This window comes from Diceros bicornis, chromosome 10, assembly GCF_020826845.1.
Source record: "Diceros bicornis minor isolate mBicDic1 chromosome 10, mDicBic1.mat.cur, whole genome shotgun sequence".
In the NCBI taxonomy this organism is placed as follows: Eukaryota; Metazoa; Chordata; class Mammalia; order Perissodactyla; family Rhinocerotidae; genus Diceros; species Diceros bicornis.
The window spans coordinates 33,017,431-33,045,320 of NC_080749.1; the positions used below are offsets into that span (position 1 = coordinate 33,017,431).

At 34.7% G+C, this 27,890-nt stretch overlaps 1 protein-coding gene across 1 annotated transcript in view; it reads left to right on the forward strand.

The window, feature by feature from the left end:
• EPC2 (enhancer of polycomb homolog 2) overlaps nt 1-27,617 on the forward strand; it is a 128,081-nt gene extending 100,464 nt beyond the window's left edge. The window contains exons 5-14 of the mRNA XM_058548927.1: nt 2,299-2,447; nt 3,241-3,373; nt 5,603-5,794; nt 9,130-9,219; nt 10,671-10,816; nt 10,926-11,269; nt 21,375-21,511; nt 22,997-23,156; nt 24,473-24,806; nt 25,807-27,617. Coding sequence (XP_058404910.1) covers nt 2,299-2,447; nt 3,241-3,373; nt 5,603-5,794; nt 9,130-9,219; nt 10,671-10,816; nt 10,926-11,269; nt 21,375-21,511; nt 22,997-23,156; nt 24,473-24,806; nt 25,807-25,879 — 1,758 coding nt within the window. The 3' untranslated portion in view covers nt 25,880-27,617. The remainder of the gene's footprint in view (nt 1-2,298; nt 2,448-3,240; nt 3,374-5,602; nt 5,795-9,129; nt 9,220-10,670; nt 10,817-10,925; nt 11,270-21,374; nt 21,512-22,996; nt 23,157-24,472; nt 24,807-25,806) is intronic.
• Nucleotides 27,618-27,890: the final 273 nt, after the last annotated feature.

Genomic DNA, 27,890 nt, shown 5'->3' on the forward strand with positions numbered 1-27,890 from the left:
TACCATAGACTGGGTGGCTTAAACAACAAACATTTATTCCTCACATGGAGGCTGGAAAGTCCAAACTGCAGGTCCCAGCAGATTTGAAATCTGGTGAGGGCCCACTTCCTAGTTCATAGTTGGCCATCTTGCTATGCCCTCACATGGCAGAGGGAGCAAGAGAGCTCTCTGGAGTCTTTTTTATAAGGGCACTAATCCGTTTACAAGGACTCAACCCTCGTGACCTAGTCACCTCCCAAAGGCCCCACCTCCAAATACTACCACATTGGGGAGTTAGGATTTCAACATATGAATTTTCAGGGGATACAAACTATATATACATATACACTGTATATACATACGTACAGAGAGAGAGATAAAGCAAATGTAAAATATTAACCTTTGCGGAGTCTGGGCGAAGATATATGGGAATTCTTTATACTATTTTTATAACTTTTTTGTAAATCTGAAATTATTTCAAAATAAAAATTAGGAAAAAAAAAAGAGTAGAAAGGACAGGACTGGGGAAAGGAAAAATTAGGAAGGGTAGTTATTTGGGCCTAAAGAGCAGGAAATGAATAAGTAAGACAGGACAGGAGGGCATAGCCCAAGAGGAACACTTAGTGAAGAGCAGGGCAATCTTAAAAGGTTCTGGTGCAATTTTTGAATATAGTTCAGCTGGCATGCAGCCTTATATTTTGAATCCATATGTCTCTCATTCTTATTAGACTTCTAGCCTTTTGAGGATAGGGGACATGTGCAATACCCTGCGTAAGAGTGAGCACTTTAATATTTGCTGTTGGTAACATTAATTATTTTTCAGTTGGAAGGAGTTATTGCTACCTGTTTACCAAAAAAGAAATTTGCTTAAAATCATGTTTTAGATTTTGCCTTTTGTCACATAGTACTGAAGGGGAAAAAAAGATTAATTTCCTTTTGGTAAGATAAAAGGATGACTTATTAACATAGCATTTTTAAATATTCAGTATGCAGTAGCTTAATGGGACTTAGTTTAGGTAATGTTTTATAGGTGATGATTAATTTTCAAGTACAAGAAACTATACACAAAAGAAAGAAGAGCAGAACTTTGATTTTTTTCCTGAAGTTTTATTTTCTATTTTATAATCGTTCCATATGAAAACTGGCTTTCTTCAGGTTCTTTCTAATGTCCTATTGCATTATTAACTCAAGGATGGAAAGATTGTTTAATGAGGGGTGGTAGTGGTCTATTTTTAAACAAATAGTTCCATGCCTAATATGAAGTAAGTATTCTGTGACTATTTGATTGAACAAAATATTTTACATTAACTTTTATATGCAAATAAAAAGCTGCAGATTGCAACTGAGCCTTCTCTAGTTATTAAACAGGACTTGCACTCTGTGAGTTCAAGTTACTTCTTACATTTCAAAGTAAAAACTTCTTAACAATACTCTGAAATTCACAATTTTCACTAACTTTCTTTTACAATCTGCACTGTTATACATTGAAGCATGATAATCCCATCCTTGAGATCTTTTATATTCCCACTTTTTGTTTGTTTTTGTTTTTGTGTGTGTGTGTGTGTGTATGAGCTAGATTGGCCCTGATCCAACATCTCTTCCCAATCTTCCTCTTTTTGCTTGAGGAAGATTGTCGCTGAGCTAACAACTGTGCCAATCTTCCTCTGTTTTGTATGCGGGACGCCGCCATGGCATGGCTTGATGAGCGGTGCATAGGTCCATTTCTGGAATCCGAACCTGCGAATCCCGGGCCAGCCCCCCAACTTTCAGTTTTATATCCGAGTTTCTGAAGTGAAACTTTGCTTGTCATTGTGAATGTTTACATTGTCATATATTGAACCTTCCAGCTCCCAATTACAAAACTGAATGGATGGGTAGAGACTCATTTTGGCTATTTTTAGGTAACCTTGATTTGACAGAACTGTCTCTCTCTCATTGGAAAATACCTTGCTACAATATGAATGGACTACATTTTCTGATACACTAGGTGTTGTTTCAGGCAGACTTTTAAAAATTTGTTTACATTGGAATTATCCCTTCTGTGTCATTCATTCCATCTTTTCAACAGCTGACAGTGTTTTTTTCCTGAATATTTATTGACAGATATTTGCTCATACTTTTAATTTCAGAGTTAAATAAATAGGTTCTCTTATGTAGTTGCTGTTTAGGTGATTTTTTAACATTTTTACATTTAACATTTCTTTTAACGTTTTGCTTTTATAGAATGAATTTGGGTCTAAGATTTTATTGAATGAAGCTTTAAATGTGAATAATTGGATTAACTGTATATTTTTCTAAAATTGTTGTTATTTTCGATAGAATCGTAAGAATGATGAAGCCTCTTATGAAAAGATGTTGAAACTGAGACGAGAGTTTAGTAGAGCCATAACAATTTTGGAAATGATTAAGAGAAGAGAGAAAACGAAACGTGAATTATTGCACTTAACCTTAGAAGTTGTGGAAAAAAGGTAACATTGCTACTATTACGTACTAGTAGCAGCTTCAGCCAAATGATGGACAAAATATAACCAGATAAAATATATATATATTTTCCCCCCCTAGGCTTTAAAACAATTGAAATTGATTCTCTAACAAAATCTACATTTTTTTTAAGAATTGTGGTTACTAGTTTTTTTTTAGTTGGATTAAGTTACCAATTTGGATTGCAAATTTGGGGGATATTTTTGTGTGTAATATAGGTCCTCTAATACACTTAATTTGTTTTTCAGAATCATTGAATTTTATTTAGAAAAGAACTTAGAAATCATTTTGTCCAATTCTCTATAGTTTCTATTAAAAATTTGAGGGAAATGCATGTTTAATTGATTTTATTTTCTAAGTACGTAGAAAACATTTTTTGTTTCAGTGCATTTTGAAAATTTTTACAAAACTATTACATTCTGTAATGTAACAGTCCTTTTCCTACATAATTCAATAGACTATACTAAACCTAACAGAATTTTATGTGATTCCTGAAGTAAGTATTCTAAACATCATTTCCCAGTGCTTGAAAATATAAAATATACGAGAAATTTGTCTTCTGTATACCTTAGAGATTTTGGGTTTTTTTTTTTTTTTTTACTAAATCCCAAATATGAGTTTCTTTATTCCTGTGAATTTTCTCTTCTAAGAATAATCTGATTAATTGTTGGCTCTATTTGGTTACTTGTGTTCCAGTTAATTGAGGTACCATTGGTTTTTCTTTCTCTGCTTTATTTTTAAATTATGTAATGGTTTCTTATGTATTGTTACCTCTTCAAGATATCATTTGGGAGACTATGGTGGTGAAATCCTTAATGAAGTGAAAATCAATAGATCAGAGAAAGAGTTATATGCCACTCCAGCAACTCTTCATAATGGAAATCATCACAAAGTCCAAGAATGTAAAACTAAGGTGAATATCCTCTGGGGAGAAGCATGTATGGTAATATTTATCAGACAATTATTGGCTTCTGCAGTTGTCTTATAATAGTTTGGTTAAGGAAGAAAGTAATTAACATGTATTAAGTTGTTACTATTTGCCAAGCACTTTGCTAGGAATTTTTATATACATATGGACTCATTAATCCTTATAACAACACTTTGAGATGGACTTGAGCTCTTTGTGACTTCTAGATCATCTAGCTGTAAGTGGCAGATTCAAAGTTTTGAGTCCAGGTCTAACACCAAAGACCATATGCTTTCCGCTATGCTTCTACTTTCCTAAAGAATAGGGGTAATTAAAGTTTAGTTATTATCACTAGCCTTAGGAAATCCTGTATCATCGTGGCAGACATCAAAATCTAAAATTAAAGCTTTCTTCATTGAGACTATTGAAAGTTATTCTTATTGTCATCCCCATTGCCAGAACCAGCATTTATCAATTGCTGTCTAACTTGAGTGATTTGAAAAAGTCCTCTAATTTCTAGATCACAATTTCTTCCTAATAAAGAGACAGACTCAGTGATTACTTTAGTCTCTTTGGCTAAAGAATTATATTTATTCAGTATTCACTTGGTACATTAAAGTATTCAATTGAGATATACAAAAATTACTAAAACCTTTAATTTCAGAAACTTAGATTTAAATAAGAAACGAGTATTGACTGAAGCATTTAGACAATAGAGCTTTACTACGCAGCAAGATTTAAAAAGTGACAGGGTGTTTGTGGAAAATTCATCTTTTAAAAATGTACATAATCCTCATTTTTCATGGGTTTGTTCTTAAAGGTCAAGGAAGAATGTGGAGCAGGAAGACTCCTCTTTTGTTCAACTCATGTCAATTCAGACATCAAAGTTCTTTCTTATTAATCACAGGCATCTAGCCCACCTACCTGATTCCCTTTAAATCACACTTGCCTCTATAGCCAGAAACATTATCAGTGCAATAAATGTCATTTTGTAAGTTACGTTTTAAAATGCGTTTTATATAAATCAGTGCTTTTTCTAGGTATATGGTAGGCATAGAATACGAATATCTCAACCCAAAATTACTGACAGAATCAACCTTTATTTTATATTGATTCTTATTTTAGATCATCTCTAAGATTAAACACTCAGCCTATTTAAATACTAATTTTAGAGATACAGTTGCGTTCATTGTTGCTCTATCCCATTACACATAGTTAACTATGTTTATGTAACATAGTTACACTATGTTTACTTTGTCACACATCCCACCTTAAAATATAGGTAGTTTTTAAGAAGTTTGGATTTTCTTATTGATGTTGTAGCTATACCCATTGTATAACCAGTTTATATCTCACTAAATAATTTGGCATTTAAGCAACGTTTTCATTGTGTGTACCGTTTTTGACCCTGAAGTAGTTTGAACAGAAATCTGGGCTACATGGGCAAATGTATAACTTCCTAAATATTTTTATGCTTTCATATTACTTGTACTTTGGTGCCTAGAACAGTCATTTTTAAACTTTTTAAGGTGGTAGGTCTCTGTTTATTAAAAGGAATGCCAGTATGTTAAAACAGATGCAAACAGAGCTGATCTGTTGAGGGGAGGCAGGGGGCTGGAAACCCACCCTATCAGTCAGTCTTTTTGCCAGATGGCCTCTCAAGTATCACCACTGAACTCTGGGGTACAGGAGAACAGTTTGATTATTGTTCAATTGAGGCAGTAATTATACTTATACTTATATAATTATACTATACTAGTTTTTTTCTAGTTATAATCTTATTTTTCTCAAAAATATTGCTACATATAGACATTTTTAAAAATGGGAAATAAGTGTAGAATTTATAATATAGTTTGTTATTTTAAAAATAAAAAGTTATTAATTTTCATCATTAATTAGTACAGTGGCTTTAAATAAAATTAAAATTGAATTTAAATACTTCTTAAATGCTGGATTGCATAGTAATAGAGCAATATTTTAAAATCGCTAACATCTTAGTTTAAGTATTAATAACAATATAAAAAGCAAATTTAACTACCATAATTATTTTTCATCTTGCAGAAAGTAAAACATTTTTCAATTTATGATCACATAATAACTTTTGCATTTAAAAAGGAGTAAATAAATCACCTCCTGGGTAAAAATGTATGTTTTTCAAAGAGCAGTATAGTTATTCATGATTTCTAAAATGATTTTCATTTCTTCCTTTTGGGGGAAAAATCGTCATGTAAACAGCATCCGCATCATTTGTCTTTGAAAGAAGAGGCTTCTGATGTGGTTCGTCAAAAGAAGAAGTACCCAAAGAAGCCTAAAGCAGAGGCTTTGATAACATCTCAGCAACCCACTCCTGAGACATTGCCTGTGATCAATAAGAGTGACATTAAGCAATATGACTTTCACAGCTCAGATGAAGATGAATTTCCACAGGTGCTTGTTTTAAAACTATTTTAAAAACATTTCCTGCTAGTCTTTTATATTGCTATATTTCAAAGCATAATTGACATCTTAAAGTTTTGATTCTTGCTTTTTTCACTTAATGTTATAGCATAAACATTTTCCGTATTATTTAGTAGCCACTGAAATGGTATTTGCTTTCTATTATTTTCTGTCCATCAGTTGGATAGAATTTATTCTATTGTGGAGCATTTAGGTGGTTTTCAGATTTCCCTTTTATAGAAATGAGCATCTCTATTTTTTCCCTCTGTATTTAAAGTAGATTATTAGAAATGGAATTACTGAACTAAAGATTATCAATATTTTAAGACATTTAATACATAATTGTAAATATTCGCCAACAATAATTCCCTTTTTACCGTACTCCACCAGCATTGTATTTTACAATGTAAATTTTACTAATTTGTTTGGCAATAACTATTTGATTAAAGAAGATTTATAACTGTTTCAAGTTTTAACTTGTGAAGATAATTCTTTGGTTTATGTTACAACAATTTTATAGCAAAATGTTTACAATTTTAAAATCCGAATCTTTCTTTCGTAAGTGCTATTTTTAAAATAAGACCTTTATTTTATATATTAAAGGATCAAATTTAAAAATATATATTGTTTAGCATCTGATCTAGCAATACCCTGTTTTTTCTTTTCTATGTAGTATAGTCAACCTAAAGAGAATACTGTAACAAACAATCTTTATCATATTTTAACATTTTGATTTACTTGCTTTAAAAAAAATTTTTTTTAACCAATATCACAAATATGTTTGGAGGCAAGACCGTTTGTAAAACACTTTATTGTTGTAACTATTTAAAATCTAGAGTTTACATAAAATGTGTCCGCTTTGGCTAGATTATATTATTTTTACTTGTTTGTCATTGATTTAGTTTTTCTACCCCAGATAATATTTTAGCATTCATATGCATTGTAACAAATGTACAAAGATGTGTTTAATTTAGTGTGCTCTTGAAAAGCACTTAAATGAAATCATTCAGTATGTTTGTCAGAGGATCATCCAGTTAGACTCAGGCAGGTCTCTGAATAGCCATGGGATGTTAATTAGATGACGTTTTGAAGGAATGAGGAAAGTAGTATCCTAACAAATAGTTTTCCAGATAGAAAGTGTAGAGAAGGGCTCAAGGCAGAGAAAACAGCATATTAAAGGGAACTGCTAGCAGTTTGGCATTGCTAGAGTGTAAAACACAAAGGGGAAGAGAAGTTGAACAGGATGCCTGGAGTAGTAGTCAGTATTATACATACTGGGGAGTTACTGAAGAATTTTAAGTAAGAATATGACATGGTTAGATAAGTATATGTATAATAGCCTTGTTTTGGTGGTACTGTGAGCATCTATGAAGTTTTGCTATGCATTCCCAGCCCTTTAAGAACAATGTCATGGGATACCATGTCCTGTAGAAACTTTTCTTATTGCTAGAATCAGTCCACCTAGCCCAATAGTAGGGCATACTCAGCATACTAGACATGTATTATTTCTCATGCATCAAGGGATCTTTGTTTTTGTTCTAATTTCTTATGTTTATTCGTGTAGTCCCCAACTCCCATACCCATGTGAAAAATGCATTTTGAAACTTTTAGGTTCCCCTGAGTCCTTGTACTAGGTCTTTGACAACACTCAATTTTTATAATGGTATCCCCATGTTGCTAAAGATAAGTAAGCATTTACCTATAGTTGGACATCATTCAGTGAGGCAGCTATTTAGAATGTAGCTCTTACAAAATCAGAATTTTATTGCTAAAAAGATCATTAAAATAATCATATGCTTCTACTTTGTCCAATAAACAAGGAAGAAGGGAATAGGGAGCCTTAAGAGAACAAACATATTAACCAGACATATCCAACTGATTTGCAGCAGAGCTGAACTAAAAATCCTGTCTCTTCTTGATCATGCTTCTGATTCTCCTAACATCAGCTCTCTTCCTGTGTCTCAGACGAAATCCTGGAATCCACTCCTGGAGAATGGTGGTTGGGAGGAACGGGTGGTACACTTTATGCAAAGAATTTCTGAGAGTTTGTTTGTAACACTTCCTGTATGTATTTTAGAAGAGGTAGATGATTTGCAAAGGAACCAAAGTGTAAAATTCACATTTGGGATTTCCTTTCAAATTTCAGGTTTGGGGCTTAATTCCCCAGGAAGAAGAATCAGCCCCCGCTTACTGTTTCTGTGTCTCCCCCATAGGGTTGGTGGAGGTATATTGGAACCTCAAACAAATGCCTTTCTCCCCTGGATGACCCTGCTCAGTGGTAATTACCACAGTTTGGAAATAATATGGAGAAAAAACATTTTTCCTCTCAAAATAGGAAGAGAGGGATTTGTGAGGTTCAAAAATTTGCAAGTAAATATGGTTGAGCCAGCGTTGTCAGAAACAGAGATGTACACCAAAGTGAAATTGCGAGACAACTGAAACTTAAGTACCAAAACTTTTTTTTTAATTTTTAACCATTGTGGGTAGAAAGCCATAGTATTTCCCTGCCATATCAGAGTGTATTTGTATTTCATTTAATCTGTTTTTGATGACATTTATAGAGTATGCTGTAATGTATCAGTGCTGCTCTAGGGGTCCACTCAGATTATATAGGGATATTTGACCTAATATCACATGGTCCCAGGCAGAATGCTTTTTAATACATGACAGCCTTTTGAAATTCCTTGTTTATTCTTTTGCTGTCAGGTTGTGGGCTTATCACTTCTCTCTGCAGCCAGTCTGCTTACCTTTAGCAAGTCTTCCTACCTCTTCTAATTTTCTGCTTCTCATCTGCTAAGTTTAGAAAATGATTTTTCAAAAATGAGTGGGGAAATAGGGGACTCCCATTTGAGTGAAATGTATGGTCTTTATGGCTTTTGGAGGGGGGGTTTCTATTCATAAGCCTTTTTTTACTTCCTAGTGTTTGGCTTTATTACAGAGAGAGAAAGTTATTATATAAAAACACACCTACCTATAGGTGATGCATAACTCTCATTATAAAATATTTATGGCTGTAAGATTATTTACAAAATACAAGTGGGATTATAAAAACTGTGCTAGAAGTCTGTAGCACTTAACGTGTTCAGAAGGAATTAAGCAATACCATGTGAACTTAGCTGCAAAAACTAATCCATTAAAAATAATAATTTTTAACCATAAAAAATTTTTGCTAGTCTTTAAATGTTTTAGAGAATTCACTGCCTGCTGTTTGTAACGTAGGAGTGATTTACTGTTTGTGATCAGCTTCTAATTTTAGACCATTACAAAGACTGATGTATTGACTTTGGTAACTCCTAAATGGAATGCCTCGTGCCTCTTTTTTCTAGGTACCGTCCCCAGTATCAGAACCCGAAGAAGAAAATGATCCTGATGGTCCCTGTGCTTTCAGGAGGCGGGCAGGATGCCAGTATTATGCTGTAAGAACTTTATTTTTTGTGTGGTGTTTTTGTGAACTGCAATTAACAGGTAACTCATGTCAAGGTGACTTAGTCTTGATCTAGAAGTGGGAAATCCATCAGCATTTTTTATTTAATATTCCTAATGCAAATACCAGTAAAAGATGCTCAAAGTTATTGAGACCTTTCAAAGGATATCAGAATCCTTTGCTTGGAAATTGATAATTCCTCATATTTTAGAAATCTGGTTTCACTTTGGGCTTTAACTATAGCTTCAGCAGTTACGAAAATTACTCACTATGTCATTGCTAGAGTTAAGTAAACCCAGAATCTCTAATTGAAGCTTTGATGGCTGCTGAGTGTTTACTGAAATTTACTGTTAGGCAAGCCAATATAGTGTATCCATACCCAGTAAGTATCAAACACGAGAGAATCATTTTTAAACTTCCCTCATGGCAATATTTTGTCTAATAATTTTATATTCATAACTTCTTGACACACTTAGAAATTGCTTTGTGCTGTTAAGTGAAGTTTGGAGCAGCATTGTATCAAGGAATGACCCTCACTCCCAAATGCTCAGGTTTTCGGATAAATAACTATAGAGGAATGAGGATGGTTTTCATATATGGCTTTCAGAGACCATTTGTCTTGTTGCATTATGGTAAACGTGTACACTTACAAATTTTTCAGGGTGCGTGTTTGTATTGAATGTAGGAGAGGTAGGGAGTTGTTTATAAGTTATACTGCTGAGAGAAAGGGAAAATTATTATGGAATGGGGCAGAAGTGGTAAGACACAGAAAAATAGAATAGTAAAAGAAATGGAAAGGCAAAGAATTGGACTGTGTATGTTCTTCATAGTAAAGAGGAAACGTCAGCTTGACCCATGCATGCCTTCTTGAAGTATTTTAGGCTAAAAAGTTTCTTTCTAGTTTATCTCAATAGGAGGTCTGTATATTACTACCTTCATTATCTCCATTTTTTTACATAAATGTTAAAAGCCATATTATTATTTGAAGATTTATTTCTTTTAAATTTTTTTTATTTATTTATTTTTTCCCCCAAAGCCCCAGTAGATAGTTGTACATCATAGCTGCACTTCCTTCTAGTTGCTGTATGTGGGACGCGGCCTCAGCATGGCCGGAGAAGTGGTGTGTCGGTGCGCACCCGGGCCGCCAGCAGCGGAGCGCGAGCACCCAACCGCTAAGCCACGGCGCCGGCCCTCTTTTAATGTATAATATACCCTAAATGTGTTTACATTTATAAACTAAATTTAGTTTGAGTTATTTTGGTCAGTGAACTTTTGATTCAATTTTATAAAATTTTATCTGGTTAAATATCATTTAAACACCAATTTTACAGTTTTATATCTAAATTTTAATTCTGGTAATTCTGCAATTATTTTTATCATGATTTAACTTTTCTTCATTCCAGATTTATTCCATGAGTTTTAATTATTTTTCTTTCTTTTCAGCCTCGTTTGGACCAAGCTAACCATTCATTTGACAATTCAGAATTGGCAGATTTGGATAAGTTGAGATACAGGCATTGCCTTACGACACTCACAGTCCCAAGAAGATGTATAGGATTTGCAAGGAGGCGAATTGGCAGAGGTGGAAGGTAAACTATTTGTTTTGACCTAGTGTTTGTTTACAAGCTGGAAGGGAAGGCATAGAGAAAATGTTGTTAAGTTCTTCCGGATAATATGTGGTTTCATATTGCTTTTCAGGGTCATAATGGACCGAATATCCACAGAACATGACCCAGTCCTGAAACAGATAGATCCTGAAATGCTGAATGGTTTTTCAAGCTCTTCCCAAACTATAGACTTTTCTTCTAATTTCTCTCGGACCAATGCTTCCAGTAAACATCGTGAAAATAGACTGTCACTTTCTGAAATATTAAGCAATATCAGATCATGTCGACTACAGTGTTTCCAGCCAAGGCTACTAAATTTACAGGACAGTGATAATGAAGAATGTACCTCAAGAAAACCAGGGCAGACTGTGAACAATAAAAGAGTTTCTGCAGCATCTGTAGCTTTATTGAACACCAGCAAGAATGGCATATCAGGTAAGCTGTCGCTTTGTTAAAAGTATATCCTGCTATTCTTTTCTCCTTAATTTTCATTATCTACTAAATACACCCTCAGGGTAAATTTTGAAAGTTTATTTTCATAATGCCACTGAGGAAAGGAATTTTATCTTAACCTACTACATTTTTTTCCCAACCTAAGAAACTAAGCCCTATTATTGTGGTTCCCATTTTAACCAAAATGTCCTAACTGATATCTGTAAAACCACTGACTTATATTTTGAATGTGTATGACTGGTGTGGTGAATGTGTAGGCAGAATGCATAGGGAGTTCCGTGTGGGCAAAGTGGTTGGTTGTAAGCTGCTACCAGATCATCATAGCACATTACTGACTGCTTTTGTTAAAGAAAATTTTTATTTTTGTGTATTAACTTTGAAATGTAAGCATTGCTCCTCGAGAGTACCACTGAAAGCTTTCTTTCTGAAAAATGATTTTTTAAGAGGCTCCCTATGAATAGTTGTAATTTTTGTCTGATAACTTACCTCTAATGAAGATTGGAAAGTTTTTTTCATTTTAAGAGACACTGCTCAAATTAATATTTCTATATGTACATTGTAAATAATGTATAATATCTAGGCAATCTAAAATGTAATTTTGATTTGTTTTCTTCTGTGGATAGTCTTTATCTCTACTTGTATACAAGTATGTATAGTTTATAAATATCTTTATAATGTATACATTGCAAATAATGCGTGGTATCCAGAGACAAAACTAGATGTGACTTGACTTATACTGTTGCTATCCTTTCTTTCTGTAAAACGTATGTATTTCTAAATTATTTCCTGGGTGGTGCATTTTTAGTATGAGAAATTATTATGTTAAACTCCTTTAAAGTGATTTTAGATCATTTTAGCTTGAAATTTGGTCTCAATAGTGTTCAGTCTTTTTTAGTTACTGAGCTGCTTATTTTCAGACTTGACTTAGACATTTATCTGTTTAAAGGTTGTAATGGAAAATTGGATTTGTTTGAATGATTGGAAGTTGGCATATCATTTCTCCAAATTAGTTGGTTAATGTTCTCCTAAACGAACTTAGGTAAGGAAAATGGCATCCCATTGTATAAAGTTCATGAGTCTGTGAAGTTTAATGAGCTTTTGAAGCTGAAATGGATAAATACTTAATATGACTTGAGGTGGCAGGATCCTTAGAAATCTAAAGATAGTAGGAAGTTGATGAATATTAGGTCCAATCTTTTTTTCACCTAACTCCAAGACATCGTTCAAATTGTTTAACTGAACTGAAATTCCTGAACCAAAAATTACTCAAAATAATTTTTGCCAAAAAGGGAGTTTAAAAACATCATATCTAAGCATTTATAATTAGATTTGGCCATAGATTGAGTTTCTTCTCTACGAATGAACGCCATACCAAAAAAATGGTTTTAATATGTTCCTTCTCTGGGCCAGCCTGGTGGCGCAAGCAGTTAAGTGTGTGCACTCTGCTGCAGTGGCCTGGGGTTCGCCGGTTCAGATCCCAGGCACGCACCAACGCATGGCTTGTCAAGCCGTGCTGTGGTGGTGTCCCATATAAAGTGGAGGAAGATGGGCACGGATGTTACCCCAGGGCCAGTCTTTCTCAGCAGAAAAGAGGAGGATTGGCAGATGTTAGCTCAGGGCCGATCTTGCTCACCAAAAAAAATATATGTATATGTTCCTTCTCAACTTGAACATGGCCAATATTTGCAGCTTTCTACTATACATTCTCAATAAACTCCAGATCTACTTGACTTGGCTCTTTTCCAAAAAATGTATATATGTTGCAGGTGTTATTGTATCATCAGTACTCTGTACGTATTGATCTAGAATGTAAGTTAATGTAACTTCAATAATTCTGTAATAATCAGCTCTAGACTTTTTTTTAACACTACCATACATCAGCATAAAATAAGCATTTAAAATATTATCTTAGGGATGCATGTACTTCTCAGGGAACTTAAATCACAAATGTGTGATGTTAACATCATAGACAGAAAGATTTTTAGTTTTGCTTTTCCCCTACCATCAGAAAAAAGCGGTCTTTTTGGTCTGTGTAATTTTTCCTGCCTTATGTTTTTTAGTACTCTCAACATACTACCATTTCTTTCTTCCCTTGAAACGTTTCAGGGCTTAAGCAACAACTAAGCTACATTAGAATCAATGTTTTTAAATCAAGTCTTTCAAATATATATTTAACTATTTGTTACTAGAGTAAAGGATTTTATTTGAAGTTTTCCTTCTCTGCTAACTGTGACCCTCTAGTACTTGAGGCCACTGGTTTTTTGTTTTTAACAAAATTCTTCTGTTTCAAAATATTAGGCATGGGTGTATAAATACATAATGAAAGAAATCTTTTAACAGCATTTTTGTAAATAGTCAAAACACTGTAGCAGGGGCTGGCCCCGTGGCGTAGTTGTTAAGTGCGCACACTCCGCTGCTGGCGGCCCGGGTTCGGATCCCGGGCGTGCACTGACACACCGCTTGTCAGGCCATGCTGTGGTGGCGTCCCACGTAAAGTGGAGCAAGATGGGCGCAGATGTTAGCCCAGGGCCAGTCTTCCTCAGCAAGAAGTGGAGGATTGGCATGGATGTTAGCTCAGGGCTGATCTTCCTCACAAAAAAAAAGAAAAAAACAACACACTGGCAGTTTTAAGTACCCATTTGTACCAGTTATATTCATTACATAGTTTTCTCAGTTCTGGTTAGATAATTTTAAGTAGATTCAGTTACAATTCAGTAAATGTTGATAGAAATCCTTCTTCTACCTGAAGAGAAGGATATGGGAGTTTTTAGAAAATTGTATTTTTTTTTTCACCTTTCAGTTATATTTTATTGCACAATTTCTAATTCAGAGCTTTTAGGCAATTGTATTGATTGCAGGTATACTTGGTAATCAAATAATTTATTAATCAGCACACCTTTTTACGGGAGATGTGGTTTAATTACCATCACCTGGATGTAGAAGGTGGGTTTAATTCAGCTTGGGCTTTTCTTAAGATGCTGAAGGTTTGCCATTCATTCTGTTTTGTGGTTCTGCATGCCACACAAAATTCCTTCTTATTTATTTATTTATTTATTTATTTTAATTTATTTTTTTATTGATGTTTTAATCGTTTTTAACATTGTGAAATTTTGGGTTGTACATTTTTATTTGTCCATCACCATATATATGTCTCCCTTCACCCCTTGTGCCCACTCCCCACCCCCATTGCCCCTGGTAACCACAATACAGTTTTCTCTGTCCATGTGTTGGTGTATATTCCACATATGAGTGAGATCATACAGTGTTTGTCTTTCTCTTTCTGTCTTACTTCACTTAACATAATACCCTCCAGACCCATCCATGTTGTTGCAAATGGGACGATTTTGTCTTCTTTTATGGCTGAGTAGTATTCCATTGTATATATATACCACATTAGAAAATTGTATTTTTATATTTGATGGGCATATACAAAACAATTGAATCCTCATATGTTTTGGTTTCTTTTAATCTATGTGTCTTTAATACTTTTGCTTTCTACTTATTCTTAGTGGAGTTGATCATGAGAGCATGCATGTCTTTAAGAGTAACAAGACTGACACAGGTCTATATTTTTACCTGGCAGAGAATATCACGAGCTAGACAAATTATAAGTAGTGAATTTTTTGTTTCACAGCTGGGAAAGCCCAGCAAATAAAGGGTTTAATTAGAGAAATCTAATACACTTGACCGTAATATTTATTTGTATCACAAGTTCCTTAGTTCTTAAAAAAAACTTGAGGGCTAGTGGCAAAGAATTTTTTTACTTTTGTGTTGTTAATAACCCAGTTAATGTTTTTCAAGTCAAAAATCCCTGTGTCCTGAATATGTTCTAATTATTATTTTCAATATCATACTTAAAGGACTTAAAGGAAAACAGACTGAAATGTGTCTTAGGTATTAGAAGAAATAAAACTAAAGACTTCATTTTAAAGCAAAGAGACATGTTCTTATTAACTATTAAGTAAAATAAAGATATGTTTTCTTAATTGAAAAATTCTACTCAAAGAATAGAAGCAGGGGTTCGGCCTGGTGGCATAGTGGTTGGGTTCACGCACTTCACTTCGGCAGCCTGGAGTTCGCAGGTTTGGATCCCAGGTGCGGACCTATGCACCACTTATCAAGCCATGCTGTGGCAGGCATCCCACATAAGGTAGAGGAAGATGGGCCAGATGTTAGCTCAGGGCCAATCTTCCTCAGCAGAAAGAGGAGGATTGGCAACAGATGTTAGCTCAGGGGTCATCTTCCTCACCAAAAAAAAAAAAGAATGGAAGCAGGACAGAGAAAGGAAAAAGATAGAGTGGACTGAACATGGCAAGTGAATAACCACGGAAAATTAATCTCTTACATAATTATTTAGGATCTATTACATGCAAAGCACTACATTAAATGTTTGAAAGTTGCCAAGTCTTACAAGACAATAATCTTTACCTTCAGGAGTTCATAGCACATGGCAAATATTACATTCTTTATATAAATAGATAATAAAGTTTTTAGTCATTTGAAACTGCAGTATTATTTAACTGTTCTTTTGCGATGATGTTGTTAAATCCAAACCTGATATTTCACATCTAAAAGTAGCTTTGCTTGTTCAGAGTTGAAGGGCTGGATGAATTTACATTTAATCTTGGTTTTGACTAATGCATTCTTGCAAATTAACTTATGTTTTTGTTTCTCATTTGTCTTAGTATACTGAATAGATACCAACAGCTTTTTTTTTTTTTTTGGTGAGGAAGATTGGCCCTGAGCTAACATCTATTGCCAGTCTTCCTCTTTTTGCCAGTCTTCCTCTTTTTCCTCGAGGAAGATTGTTTCTGAGCTAACATTTGTGCCAGTCTACTTTGTGCCTCTATTTTGTACGTGGGATGCCGCCACAGCATGGCTTGATGAGTAATGTGTAGGTCCGTGCCCAGGATCTAAACCTGCAATCCCTGGGCCACCGAAGCAGAGCACATGAACTTAACCACTATGCCACGGGGCCAGCCCCCCAATAGCCTTTTTGACCAGTTCCAAGTATCTTATTTATACCAATTTATAAAATCATCAGTATTTTGTACAGTTTTCCAAAAGAAATTCCTAATTTTTAATTTCTCCAGTTTCTCTTCCCATTCTTTATTAAATTGCCATAAAATGTTGACAAGCATAAAAGTTTTAGGATAGGTAAAACTATGCTTTAACAACTAAGTAAAGATTTATTTTTGGGATTTAGGGTCACTTCCAAAGGTGAGAAATGGATCCAGACTTTAGGAATTCAAGATTTTAATTTTACTCCTAAAGGAAATAATACTGAAATTTTGATCATAACTATTTAGCTTGGGTATCAAAAGTTTAAATGGATCTTTATTCTATTTTCTTTATCCTCACATCTTATTTGTTCCTCATTCCCAGTCCCCCTCACTCTCTCGCCCCCCACCTCACCTCCCATCTCCACCTCCCTACCCTTGCAGTTTTGCAGTTTCTTGTTAGTTTGCCTTTAGCTGTGAGAGTTACATTATAAGATATGTATAGGTAATGTCAACTTTCAAGGATTGGAAAATTTGTCCTCAGAGTAGCTCCAGTGGTTGATGTGAGCTTTTACCTGACTCTTCACTATAACCTGGAGGGTTTAAAATAGGATCCCCTTCTCCCCCCCATATAGCCGCAGATCTTTCTTTTAAAACAAACAAAAAAATTGCATATAGTCAGCATTGTTTCAATAAAGCATATAGTAAAATATGTAACAAAGACCTTTTGTAACAAAGACCTACCTGATAGATGAAGAAATGCTGGATAATACGTTCATTTTGACTTTTAGATAATCTTTATTGCTACATCAGATGTTCTTCATTAAACTATGAAAACTTGGTCTAGGCCAGCCTTTAAAAAATTCATGACTTCCCAAGAATACATCTTCTTAGCCCACTTTGAGAAACACTGCATTAAAAGTTAGGTTCTTTTTAAAAGACAGGCAGAAGCACGGAAATCACATGTTGATACTCTGTTGTGAGATGGTCATCCAGAAGATCCAGACTGTGTTTCTATTAGAGTTTTCTTTTAACAATAATACAAAGTCAACAAATACTTGTAACAACTTCACACATACTCGAGAATACTTCTGTGGGCCCAAATTTAAGAAACAATGATCTAGGCTTTAGAATTATTATACTAAAATCTGGTGGAGATATCGAGTGTATGTTTTTTGTTGGATCACTGCCAAAATATGGGAAGGAACTGTGATAAGGGGTCAACCTAGACAGACCGCCATATAGGAACCACATGCCTGAAAGGTGAAGGATGAAATGAGGGATGCCTAGGACCTTTGAAAAGAGAATCAACATTCCAAGGATGTTGATAAGTATTCTAAGAAAAGGTACATAGATTCATCTGAGGAATGAAGCATTCTGATAAATCCAAGGCGGGTATTGAGCCAGATATATAAAAGATAGCCAGAAAGGTTAGGAGCTTTAGTGAAAAACAGACTGTTGGTTATGTACACAAAATACTTAGAAATGCAAGTGTGTTACTAACGTACAGAATGACGTATTTACAAGTATAAAAGGGAAAATTCCATAATATATATACCTATTAGAATGTGTTACCCAGGGAGATTTGCAAAACTGCTTACTTAGGAAAAAGAATGCTTCCCATCTATCTGGAGTAGTAAAATATTGCCACCTTCATGGAACAGTCAGATTTGTGGTTACTTTTAAATTGACAGGACTTGGAAGGGTAGGGAAGGATAGATTTATGACCAGCATGAATTTCACTTTTAAGCTAGCAACATAAGAGCAGCTAGTAGAAAGAACTTGGCTTGGCCCTAAGCAAGAGAAACAGATTTTTGTACATTCCACTTAGGCTTTTTGCCACTGCCACCCCACTACCACCCACCCAAAGCTGGGCCCCTATCCTGTATCTCATTCCTAAACAGATTTCTTCACGCTATAACTGTGTATTTTATTGCTTACCTCTTGATGACTCAAAGTCAATATAAGAAATAAATCTCTTTTGGAAGTATTTCAATAATTTATGAAAGTAAAAATAGTGGAGAAGGTGCTTTCAATCAAATTACCATCCTCCACCTACCAGTAAGTCAGCCCTGAGAATGGCAATTCAATACTGTATCTGTGTCATTAAAACCGTACATTTCGTACTACTTTCCCATCACCCTAACAAAATGAGAGAGGTCAGTTAGAAAGGGTGTTTTGTATGTGTTCCAATTTTGTGTTCCAATTACTGTTTTTGTCTAAAGAGTTGAAATAGGGGGCCAGCCCGGTGGCGCAAGTGGTTAAGTGCGTGTGTTCTGCTGCAGCGGCCCGGGGTTCGCCGGTTCGGATCCCGGGCGCGCACCAACGCACCGCTTGTCAACCCATGCTGTGGCAACGTCCCATATAAAGTGGAGGAAGATGGGCATGGATGTTAGCCCAGGGCCAGTCTTCCTCAGCAAAAAGAGGAGGATTGGCAGATGTTAGCTCAGGGCCAATCTTCCTCACAAAAAATAAAAAGTTGAAATAATACTAAACAATGCTGTAGAAAATTCTGAATGGGCAACATCAGCTTGTTTCAAGCACAAAACACCTTATAGAAAAGAAAGAGCTAGATATCAAGAATGGATATAACATACTGAGCTTGAGGTGAGGGGGTAGAGAAAAAAATGAATTTAATGTTTTTAAAGCATTTCCATGTTATAGAATTAAATTAAGTTTGTATCAGTGATTCTCAACCAGTAATGGGATCAGGGATGAGATTTTTGGTATCAAAGTCAGCCTAAGTTTATAAAGTTTGGAAAACACTGACCGTTAATTTAAATAATTTAGATCGAGTCTTGGTTGGGATTTTATGAGTTTTCTATGGGGAAAAAGATGGGTTTCCTGAGCAAATAAATGGTCTCAACAGGCCAGGCAATAAGTAGGCAATATTTATATATGCAAATATATAATGAGACTTCCCCCCAAAACAGGCAGTTTTATCAGCATGCTTTTTTAATATGTACATAAATGATCATCTGTTCATAAAAGCAGATAGAACACCTCTAGTTAGCAACACTTGGTTAGCCATGGACTACTAACCATAAGTAATTTTTTAATTACAAAAAGCAATTTTTTCTTTCCACTAATTTAGATACATACTTTATTCTGAATTAGTAAGATTTTGTGATTGTCTGACTTAAAAGATTTTGGAAAAAGAAAAGATTCTCATTATTCTAATTTCTCTTTCAATTTTGAAATAGCCACTAAAGGTATATTCTCTTTGTTTGGTTTATTCCTCGCTTAAAGTTAACCACCATGATTTCTCACATTTTCGCCACAACATAAACCTGAGCTCTGGACAAACGCTGGATTTTGAGGGAGTAGACCATGCCAACACCAGATTCCAAGTCCATTTCTTTTGCATTGGTACACTCTTTATACTTAAACAGATTTATTTGGGTTTAACTTAAGTGTTTCCCTTCCTGCCTTTGTATCTAATAAACTATTTTTCATCTCTTGCCCAAGGTTTTCAAACATATTTTTTTTTCATTTAAAAATAGAACACTTGCAGTGAATTTAACATGTGCAAAGAAAGACATTTGATTTTGTTGGTAATTCAGTAAGATAACTAATGTGTACTTCAAAAATACAGGTAATATTAAAATGTTAGAGTGAGCACTGTCATAGCCCCAGATTTTTTAATCTTCTAAAAATAAAATTGCTATCTGTCTATCTGTTTTTCCCTCATAGTCTAATACAAATTGTAATGATAATGTTGTGAAACAGAAATGAAGGCATATCTAAAGAATTGTCCACCTCTGGGGCAGAATTCTTTTCATGCAAATAGACTGACTGTACTCTGCATGACTTATTATATGTCTAATTTACCATCAAAAGTTTTTTTTTTAAATTTCTCACATGTGATCCTACTTAATGAAAAACTTTAGGGGCGGGGTTAAGTAACCTGGGCTGAGGGTGTAGTCTCCTTTCTCAGCTCCTTTAGGTCATGTTGATTAGATTGCTCAATTACGTTTAAAGATACACTCAATTAATTGGTATTTCTTTATATGTATCTTTTCTTCCCGGTTACACTGTAGAACTTTGTAGCAGGGATCCTCTTCTTAATTTGTGTTTCCCTGTATTCACTCTTAACTCTTAATGCAGCTCTCTGCATCATACTAAATACGTGTTGATTGAGTGAACTACTTGGGTGAAAGGAAAGAAAGCAGTAAAGGAAACAGAACAGAATTATTCTAGCAGTACATGTATTCTGATGTGATTTAATATTTCTTGACTTTAATAACATACTGACTTCTGTGGAAATAGCTTTGTGTCCTCTAAGTTGGTTTATCAGTAATCTACTTAAATAGCAACAAATGAAAGTTTATTAACATTTCTTTGAGAAAAATGTTTCCTATTAGAACTTTTTCTTAGCTAATCTTTTAAACAAAAGTTTTAGATGTCTTGTTTTTATTTGAAATTTAACTTTTAACGTAATTAGTCACAAAATAATTAATTATACCTGAAGATAGATTATGTCTTTAATTTTCTGAACACTTCTCTGATTTCTAGCCCATATGTTTATAAATAGGACTTATTTTAGGCATTGAATGTATTGGCCTAAACTATGGTTTATGATTATGTTAGCTGGACATCTTTGTCTTCTACTCTGATTTGTAATCAGAGAAGAAGTTATATTCAGTGTCACAGATGAAAACCAGCAGTAAGAATCATTTACATCTTGCAAGTGGTCTGTTTTCTTATTAAGGCTATAACTTAGTCATTGTTATGCATTGATAAATCAAAGTTTCTTATTATATGGTTACCATAATGTAGAGAATTGAGTGATCGCAAAGGTGCTAAGTCTGAATAAATGGTAGAATCCTCATATTAGGACTATGTTACACGGTAAAAACTACGTTGGAACTTTTCTTAGCATGTGATATTAGAAGGTCATGGCTATTAGCATAAGCTACTTTTGCTGAAAGATTTGTCATTTTTATTGGCTTCTTTGCTGATGAAATATTCTGTGATTTGTAATTGCTTTTCATATAAGTTGTGGAATAATTTTATATTGTATTCTACTTGTGTTATTAAAAATACTTTAAAACATACTTACTTCTGAAATTAATGTCCTTTACCAGTAACAGGGGGTATCACAGAAGAGCAATTTCAGACACATCAACAGCAGTTAGTTCAAATGCAACGGCAGCAACTTGCTCAGCTTCAGCAGAAACAGCAATCTCAGCATTCCTCACAACAGACACATCCAAAAGCACAGGTAAACTTGTCCTTTAATTATGGTTATGTCTCTTCCTTTCTTTCACAATTATGTGTAGTACTGTGTAGTTTTAGTCAAGTCACAGAGGATAACCTTAATATTACCACTTTTGATTTTGGAGATCAAACCTCAGTGTCTTTTCAGTTAATTTACATAATTTTAAGTGACTAGTTTATATTTTATGACTAGAGCCAAATAATGGTATTTTTAATTTAGGAGAGAAATAACTACATTTTTTTTGAAGGGTTAATTGAGAACTTGTAGAGGTAATTATATAATCTTAGAACCATCATCTCCCACCCCTACTCCCCCCCTGGAAATTTTTTTTTTAAGGATATAACTTATCTAACCCCTTCCTGAACTGTGTAAGTGCCATGTGGATGAGCCCCATGAGCTGAAAGGTAATTCTCTTGAATTATGCAATAAATGTAAACAATGTAGCTCCTTGCCTCTTTAAATCACATTTCTCTGAAGAAAAAAATTGCCACTAGGTGAAGTTTTCCATAAGCACCGTTAAATGAAGACACTAGGGATGAGAATAAAAATACCTTATAAAACTGTGATTGCCAGAAGAAAGAAGCACTGCCAGCACCTTGTTGTGAGGCCTGTAAGACTCGTTGTGGGCTTCTGGCCTCCAGAACTATATGAAGATAAACTTCTGTTGTTTAAGCCACTAAAAACAAAACTGTAATTGAGAAGTATATTTCAAATTTGGGCCATCTGAAAAAAATAAACCTGGTGTTTTAGGTATTAAATTTTGTTGCTCCATAATTCTAAAAGTAATTCTAAAGTAACAATTGAGATTGACTCAATCTCACTTGTATTCTGTGAGCTCTCAGGCCAGCATCTGTCCATAGTAGTTCAGCTCATTCTCAAAAGGTCTGACCTTGGAGATCCTGAGTCCAGCGACATGAAAATCTCAGGGACCTAGGAGCCCTCAACACTCCCATAACATCCAAGTGTATTTGGGACTGGCCCACGTTCTGGGACTATTGGCTGTTAGTAACAGCTAACCAGTTTTATACAGAATCAAGAGGAATGGACATTAAACTTGCCTTTGTTTGCTCTTTCTGAGTCTCTTGGGTAACCAGCCTAAAGTGTTTTCAGCCTACTGCACAGTTAGGCCAAGACACATTTTTACATTGTGACAAAAATGACTACTAGTCATCTCTATGATTTCATTTTGCTCGTAGTATCTAGATTTTCAAGTATCTTTAAAGATACTTACTGGAAAAATTAATAGAGCATTAAAGGTTTGGGTTCTTTAATCCCCTAGTTCTTTCTTAGAAATAGTTACTTCCCAGTTTTTAGTTACTTCCCTGCTTCATATGCCAAAAATAGTCTATGGAATCCTAGATCTCTTAACCTAAACACTTGCAACTGTTCAAGATGAAAAAGGCAACAGCCTCTTGGGTTTGCCCATTTCTTAATATGTTCTTGAAATCACATCTAGGAAACTGAAAGTTTAATTTGTTCATTTTGTAGGGCTCAAGCACCTCTGACTGTATGTCTAAAACACTTGACTCAGCCAGCGCCCACTTTGCTGCATCTGCAGTGGTCAGTGCACCTGTTCCAAGTCGCAGTGAGGTAGCCAAGGAACAGAGCACTGGCCACAACAACATAAATGGTGTTGTCCAGCCTTCAGGTAAGCCTGTGGTTTCATGTGGTACTTACTCACTTGATGATGTAACTCACTGATTTGAGGTATGATTTTTGTTTTTAAATCCAGGGGGTGGGCCGGCCCCGTGGCTTAGCGGTTAAGTGCGCGTGCTCTGCTACTGGTGGCCCAGGTTCAGATCCCGGGCACGCACCGATGCACTGCTTCTCCGGCCATGCTGAGGCCTCGTCCCACATACAGCAACTAGAAGGATGTGCAACTATGACATACAACTATCTACTGGGGCTTTGGGGGGAAAAAAAAGGAGGATTGGCAATAGATATTAGCTCAGAGCCAGTCTTCCTCAGCAAAAAGAGGAGGATTAGCATGGATGTTAGCTCAGGGCTGATCTTCCTCACTAAATAAATAAATAATTAAATAAATAAATGAATGAATGAATGAATGAATAAATAAATCGATCGATCGATCGATCGATCAATCCAAGGGGAAAACCTACAAGAAGTCAATCAGGACTCTTCAGAATTCCTATGGATAGGTATGGTGGGATAGCTGGATGTTTTCTAGAATTCACTTAGAGCCTGCTCCCCATTTCCTCCCACACCCCCTGGATACCTGTGTAACTCTTCACCCTGACTAGTTTTATCCACATACTGTCACTTGGCTCACATTTTAGGAAACTCATCAAGCTAATTGCCAGCCATAACTGTTGAATCATCCGTGCATTGATAAGAAGGCGAAATATAATCCAAGATGTCTGTCAATAAGTTTGAAATCAGATTTACCTTCCCATTCTTACATACTCATAGGCCTGCTTTTTCTGACTCCTCCTCTTGAAGTGTAGTATTGCTGTGAAACCCTCTCTACTGCTTGCTACCCTGAGTCGTCAAAGACTTGCTATTCCTATCATCCTTCAACTACTACTGAGACCCTAGGGTTTTCCCCTTGCTTTTACATAGACCCACGATCCTGATTGCCCCTCCATACTGATGTTCTTGCATGTGTAAATTCTAATGGAAATCCAACTATCATTTCCACCTGCCCTCAACCACCAGAGAGGACCTCTCTGTCCTATTATATAGTTTCTGTATATGGAGACAGTAGAATACTTTGCAAAACCCTTTCACGCAGGCCAATAGAAAGAGAGTGTCTTTGGGGTTGTAACAGGTTTGTTGTACTTACTGATCAGAACCTCTCTTACTGATCAGAGAGGCCATTGTGTGGAAGGTTAATTTGGTATTTAATTAGAATACAAATATTTGCATTTATTTTTATTAAACTCCTAATTTTTTAATAGTTTAATGTCTCATGAGATGAATTGAATGATTTTTTTTTTTCTCCTTCAGGAACCTCTAAAACATTATACTCCACCAATATGGCTTTATCATCCAGCCCAGGGATTTCAGCTGTACAGCTTGTAAGGACAGTTGGCCACACCACTACAAACCACTTAATCCCAGCATTGTGCACAAGCAGTCCTCAAACACTTCCCATGAACAATTCCTGCCTGACAAATGCAGTGCACCTCAATAACGTCAGTGTTGTTTCTCCAGTCAATGTGCATATCAATACACGGACTTCAGCACCATCGCCAACAGCCTTAAAACTTGCCACAGTTGCTGCCAGTATGGACAGAGTGCCAAAGGTTACTCCTAGCAGTGCCATCAGCAGCATAGCAAGGTGTGTGTGTGTGTTTGTTTCAAGTATCATTCTTTCCCTTTCTGCTGGCTATCCTGTGGGAGGAAAAAGACTTTTTTTTTTTTTTTTTTTTTTTTTTTTACTGCTCAAGCAGTAAATGTCTTATTGATTGACTTGCTTTTCAACAGGTTATTGAGTATCTTCTTAGTGTAAAGCTATGTGACTTAGATTATTTGTTTGAGAACTAGTAGGATGTTTACATGCCAACCAGAATTGTAAAAAAAAAAACATCAAATTGGGACCCATCAAACCAAAAAAATACATCAAAGAATCTATTGTAGAAGCTTCATTTATTCTTATATTACTTTTTTGTAGTTTAGACAGTCTGGAAGGTTAGAGTTGTTATTATTAACTTCCGTGTCAGAGCTTTAATTTTCAAATAAAAATGTGTGTGTTCTTCAACACTGTACACAAGGGGAAAGTAAATTATTCCATGTATATATTAAAATTGAGAATATTCTGGGATTAACTAAGTCTGTGGTAATGTATTTCAGAATATGCTTTTATATTTCTGTGACATTAATACATGAGAACAGTGAATCAGGAAAAAGTTGATTTGCATGGATTAATAACTACATGACCTTAAACCTATAAAATTAAACTGCAGTGGAAAGTAATTTAAGTTATATTGTGCTCTTAATGAGTATTCTTTTTTGCATCATATGCTTCATCTATTGTAAAAAACTTGGATTGTGCTGTTACATATTTCATGAGTAATTTATCATTGGCTTCTATTGAAATACCTTATTAAATTACTGTCTTTCCTAAGTAAATAGTTATAATTAAGTAATTAGGAGTTAATAGGATTTCTTAGCTGAAGAAGACTTTTCCTTATTCCTATACAGAAATTGTAAAATTGGGAAATGTTCTTGTGAGGTACCTGTTTAGGTGTAGTTACGTAAAAACTTGTCTGTAAATTCTAAGTGATAACATTGTATTCTAGAGCGTATTAATGTTTATTTTACTCTTTGCCTTATTATAGAGAGAACCATGAACCAGAAAGATTGGGTTTAAATGGAATAGCAGAGACAACAGTAGCTATGGAAGTGACATAACCTAAAACATGTGTCTTTGACCTGTGCTGATGGTGTGCAGTCATTCATATTCCAGCTGAATGCGAAAGGCGACACTCTGTGGATCACAGAGCATAACAATGGACCTAAATGGACTACAGTATATCGGATGTTAAATCGATGTATGATGTATATTTTGTAAAATTGGGAAAATCACTACCTTGTAAAATAGTTTATTTGTATCATCAATATTATTTCTGTTACTTGAATAGTAGATATTCATCATCATGCTTTTGCACTTGAATTTGCAACTGAATGGATTTTAAAAAATAATTCTTTAATGGGATCATGAGCATGAAATGGGATCCTGCATCACTTGTTTTAACTATTTATTTTGCCATGTTTACATTTTGTATCTTGTAAAAATAAATCCAACTTTGTGTCTAAAAAGTTAAAGATTCATAGCTAGGAAATGAAATTCTTGTAATTTTTTTCTAAAGGAACTGTAAAGTTTTCACTTGGTTCATTTTGTTTCACAATTTGACTAGATGGACTTTTTGGTAAATACTTTAGTGGCATTTCACTGTCAAATATGAAGTTCAAGGCAAAATAGTATTTTCTATTACTGTGCAGGGGAAAGGGATGGATCGATACATGCAAATTTAATGTAGTAACTCACTTTTCCATATATTTTGAATGTATATTTCTATTTATAATACCAGTTTATAAAAAAGAATTACACAGAAAAAACGGACTAGGAAAAATTATGCATCTAGCACATTTAAACTGTGCAGATAGGAAAATTTTTCAAGGATTACATTTTATCTGAAGACTGCATATTTTAACTGGCTTTAAAACTGTAACACACCACATAAAGGATATTTTACCAGGTATGTATTGCATTATATCATTGCAATAATTATTGGAAGTCTAGATATCGAGCCATCCCAGGTGTTGGGAGGGGGGAGGGTTGTGGCAAGATTGTCTTTTCAATTTTGGAGAGTTTTCCTGTGGCTACAAGGCAAGTAACGGGTTGGAAAAAGTCTGACTGTAAGCGTTGGACACCTTCATAGTGTAGTGTTTTAGTGACTTTTTTTATACGGTTCTTGTAAATTAGATACGTGTAGTGGTGTTTCAGAATGTTTGTTTATGCACTAGTTCAGACAACTTTCCCTGTTACTTGTTCTTGATAAGTGAAAACTGCAGGGAAATAAAAATACATATCAAAACATGGACATGCTGCATATGTGTTTATTTCACAATGTGCACACAGTGTAAGTGAGAATTTAAGGGAAATGATAGCACTTAACAGCACTTTTCATTTTCACAGTGCTTTCCAAGCATTAATGAAAAGAATTATAAGAAGCTCATCTTTGGGCACTATTGGGTTTCAGATAATCCAATGTAAACTACCTTTGATATGAAAAGTTCTTAAAATATTTTACAGAATGTAAGTAATTTGCAGTATAACATTCATTGAAATCTCATAAATGAGCCTCATTTTATAAATGAAAGTTTAGAGTAGAATTATATTGCAAGGGGTTTTTGTCAAGTAAGTATTGGGAAATGTAAATATTTTTAATGAATATTATTAAAACCATTTCAAACTTAATTTTATACTTTACATTTTTTATATCTGCAGTCCTGAAAGTTGTAAATTGATATGTCAGTCGAATTAATGGGCCAAGATTTCTGCTGAGAGTGGCTTTTTATTCAGGTCTTAAATGTGTGAAGCAATTTATGGTCAAAACCACAGAAAAAAATAAATTTAATTTCTTCATTGGTTGTGACCTGATAGGATCCATGATTGTTTCTGCCATTCTACCTCTGGAGTTACTCATTGCTGATGATATAAAGGAAATCATTTTGATTTGATCTGTATCATGATTGTGTTGATTCTGCTTATAGTTGAATGTATCTCCTGGCTATTAAGAACTTAAAACAATTTTAGTGCCAATTTCAGAGAAAGCTTTTTTTTCCATTTTACTGAAGTAAAGCATGAAGTGAATTTGTCTTATGTAATATATATGTTATAAATAATATAAGTAAAACA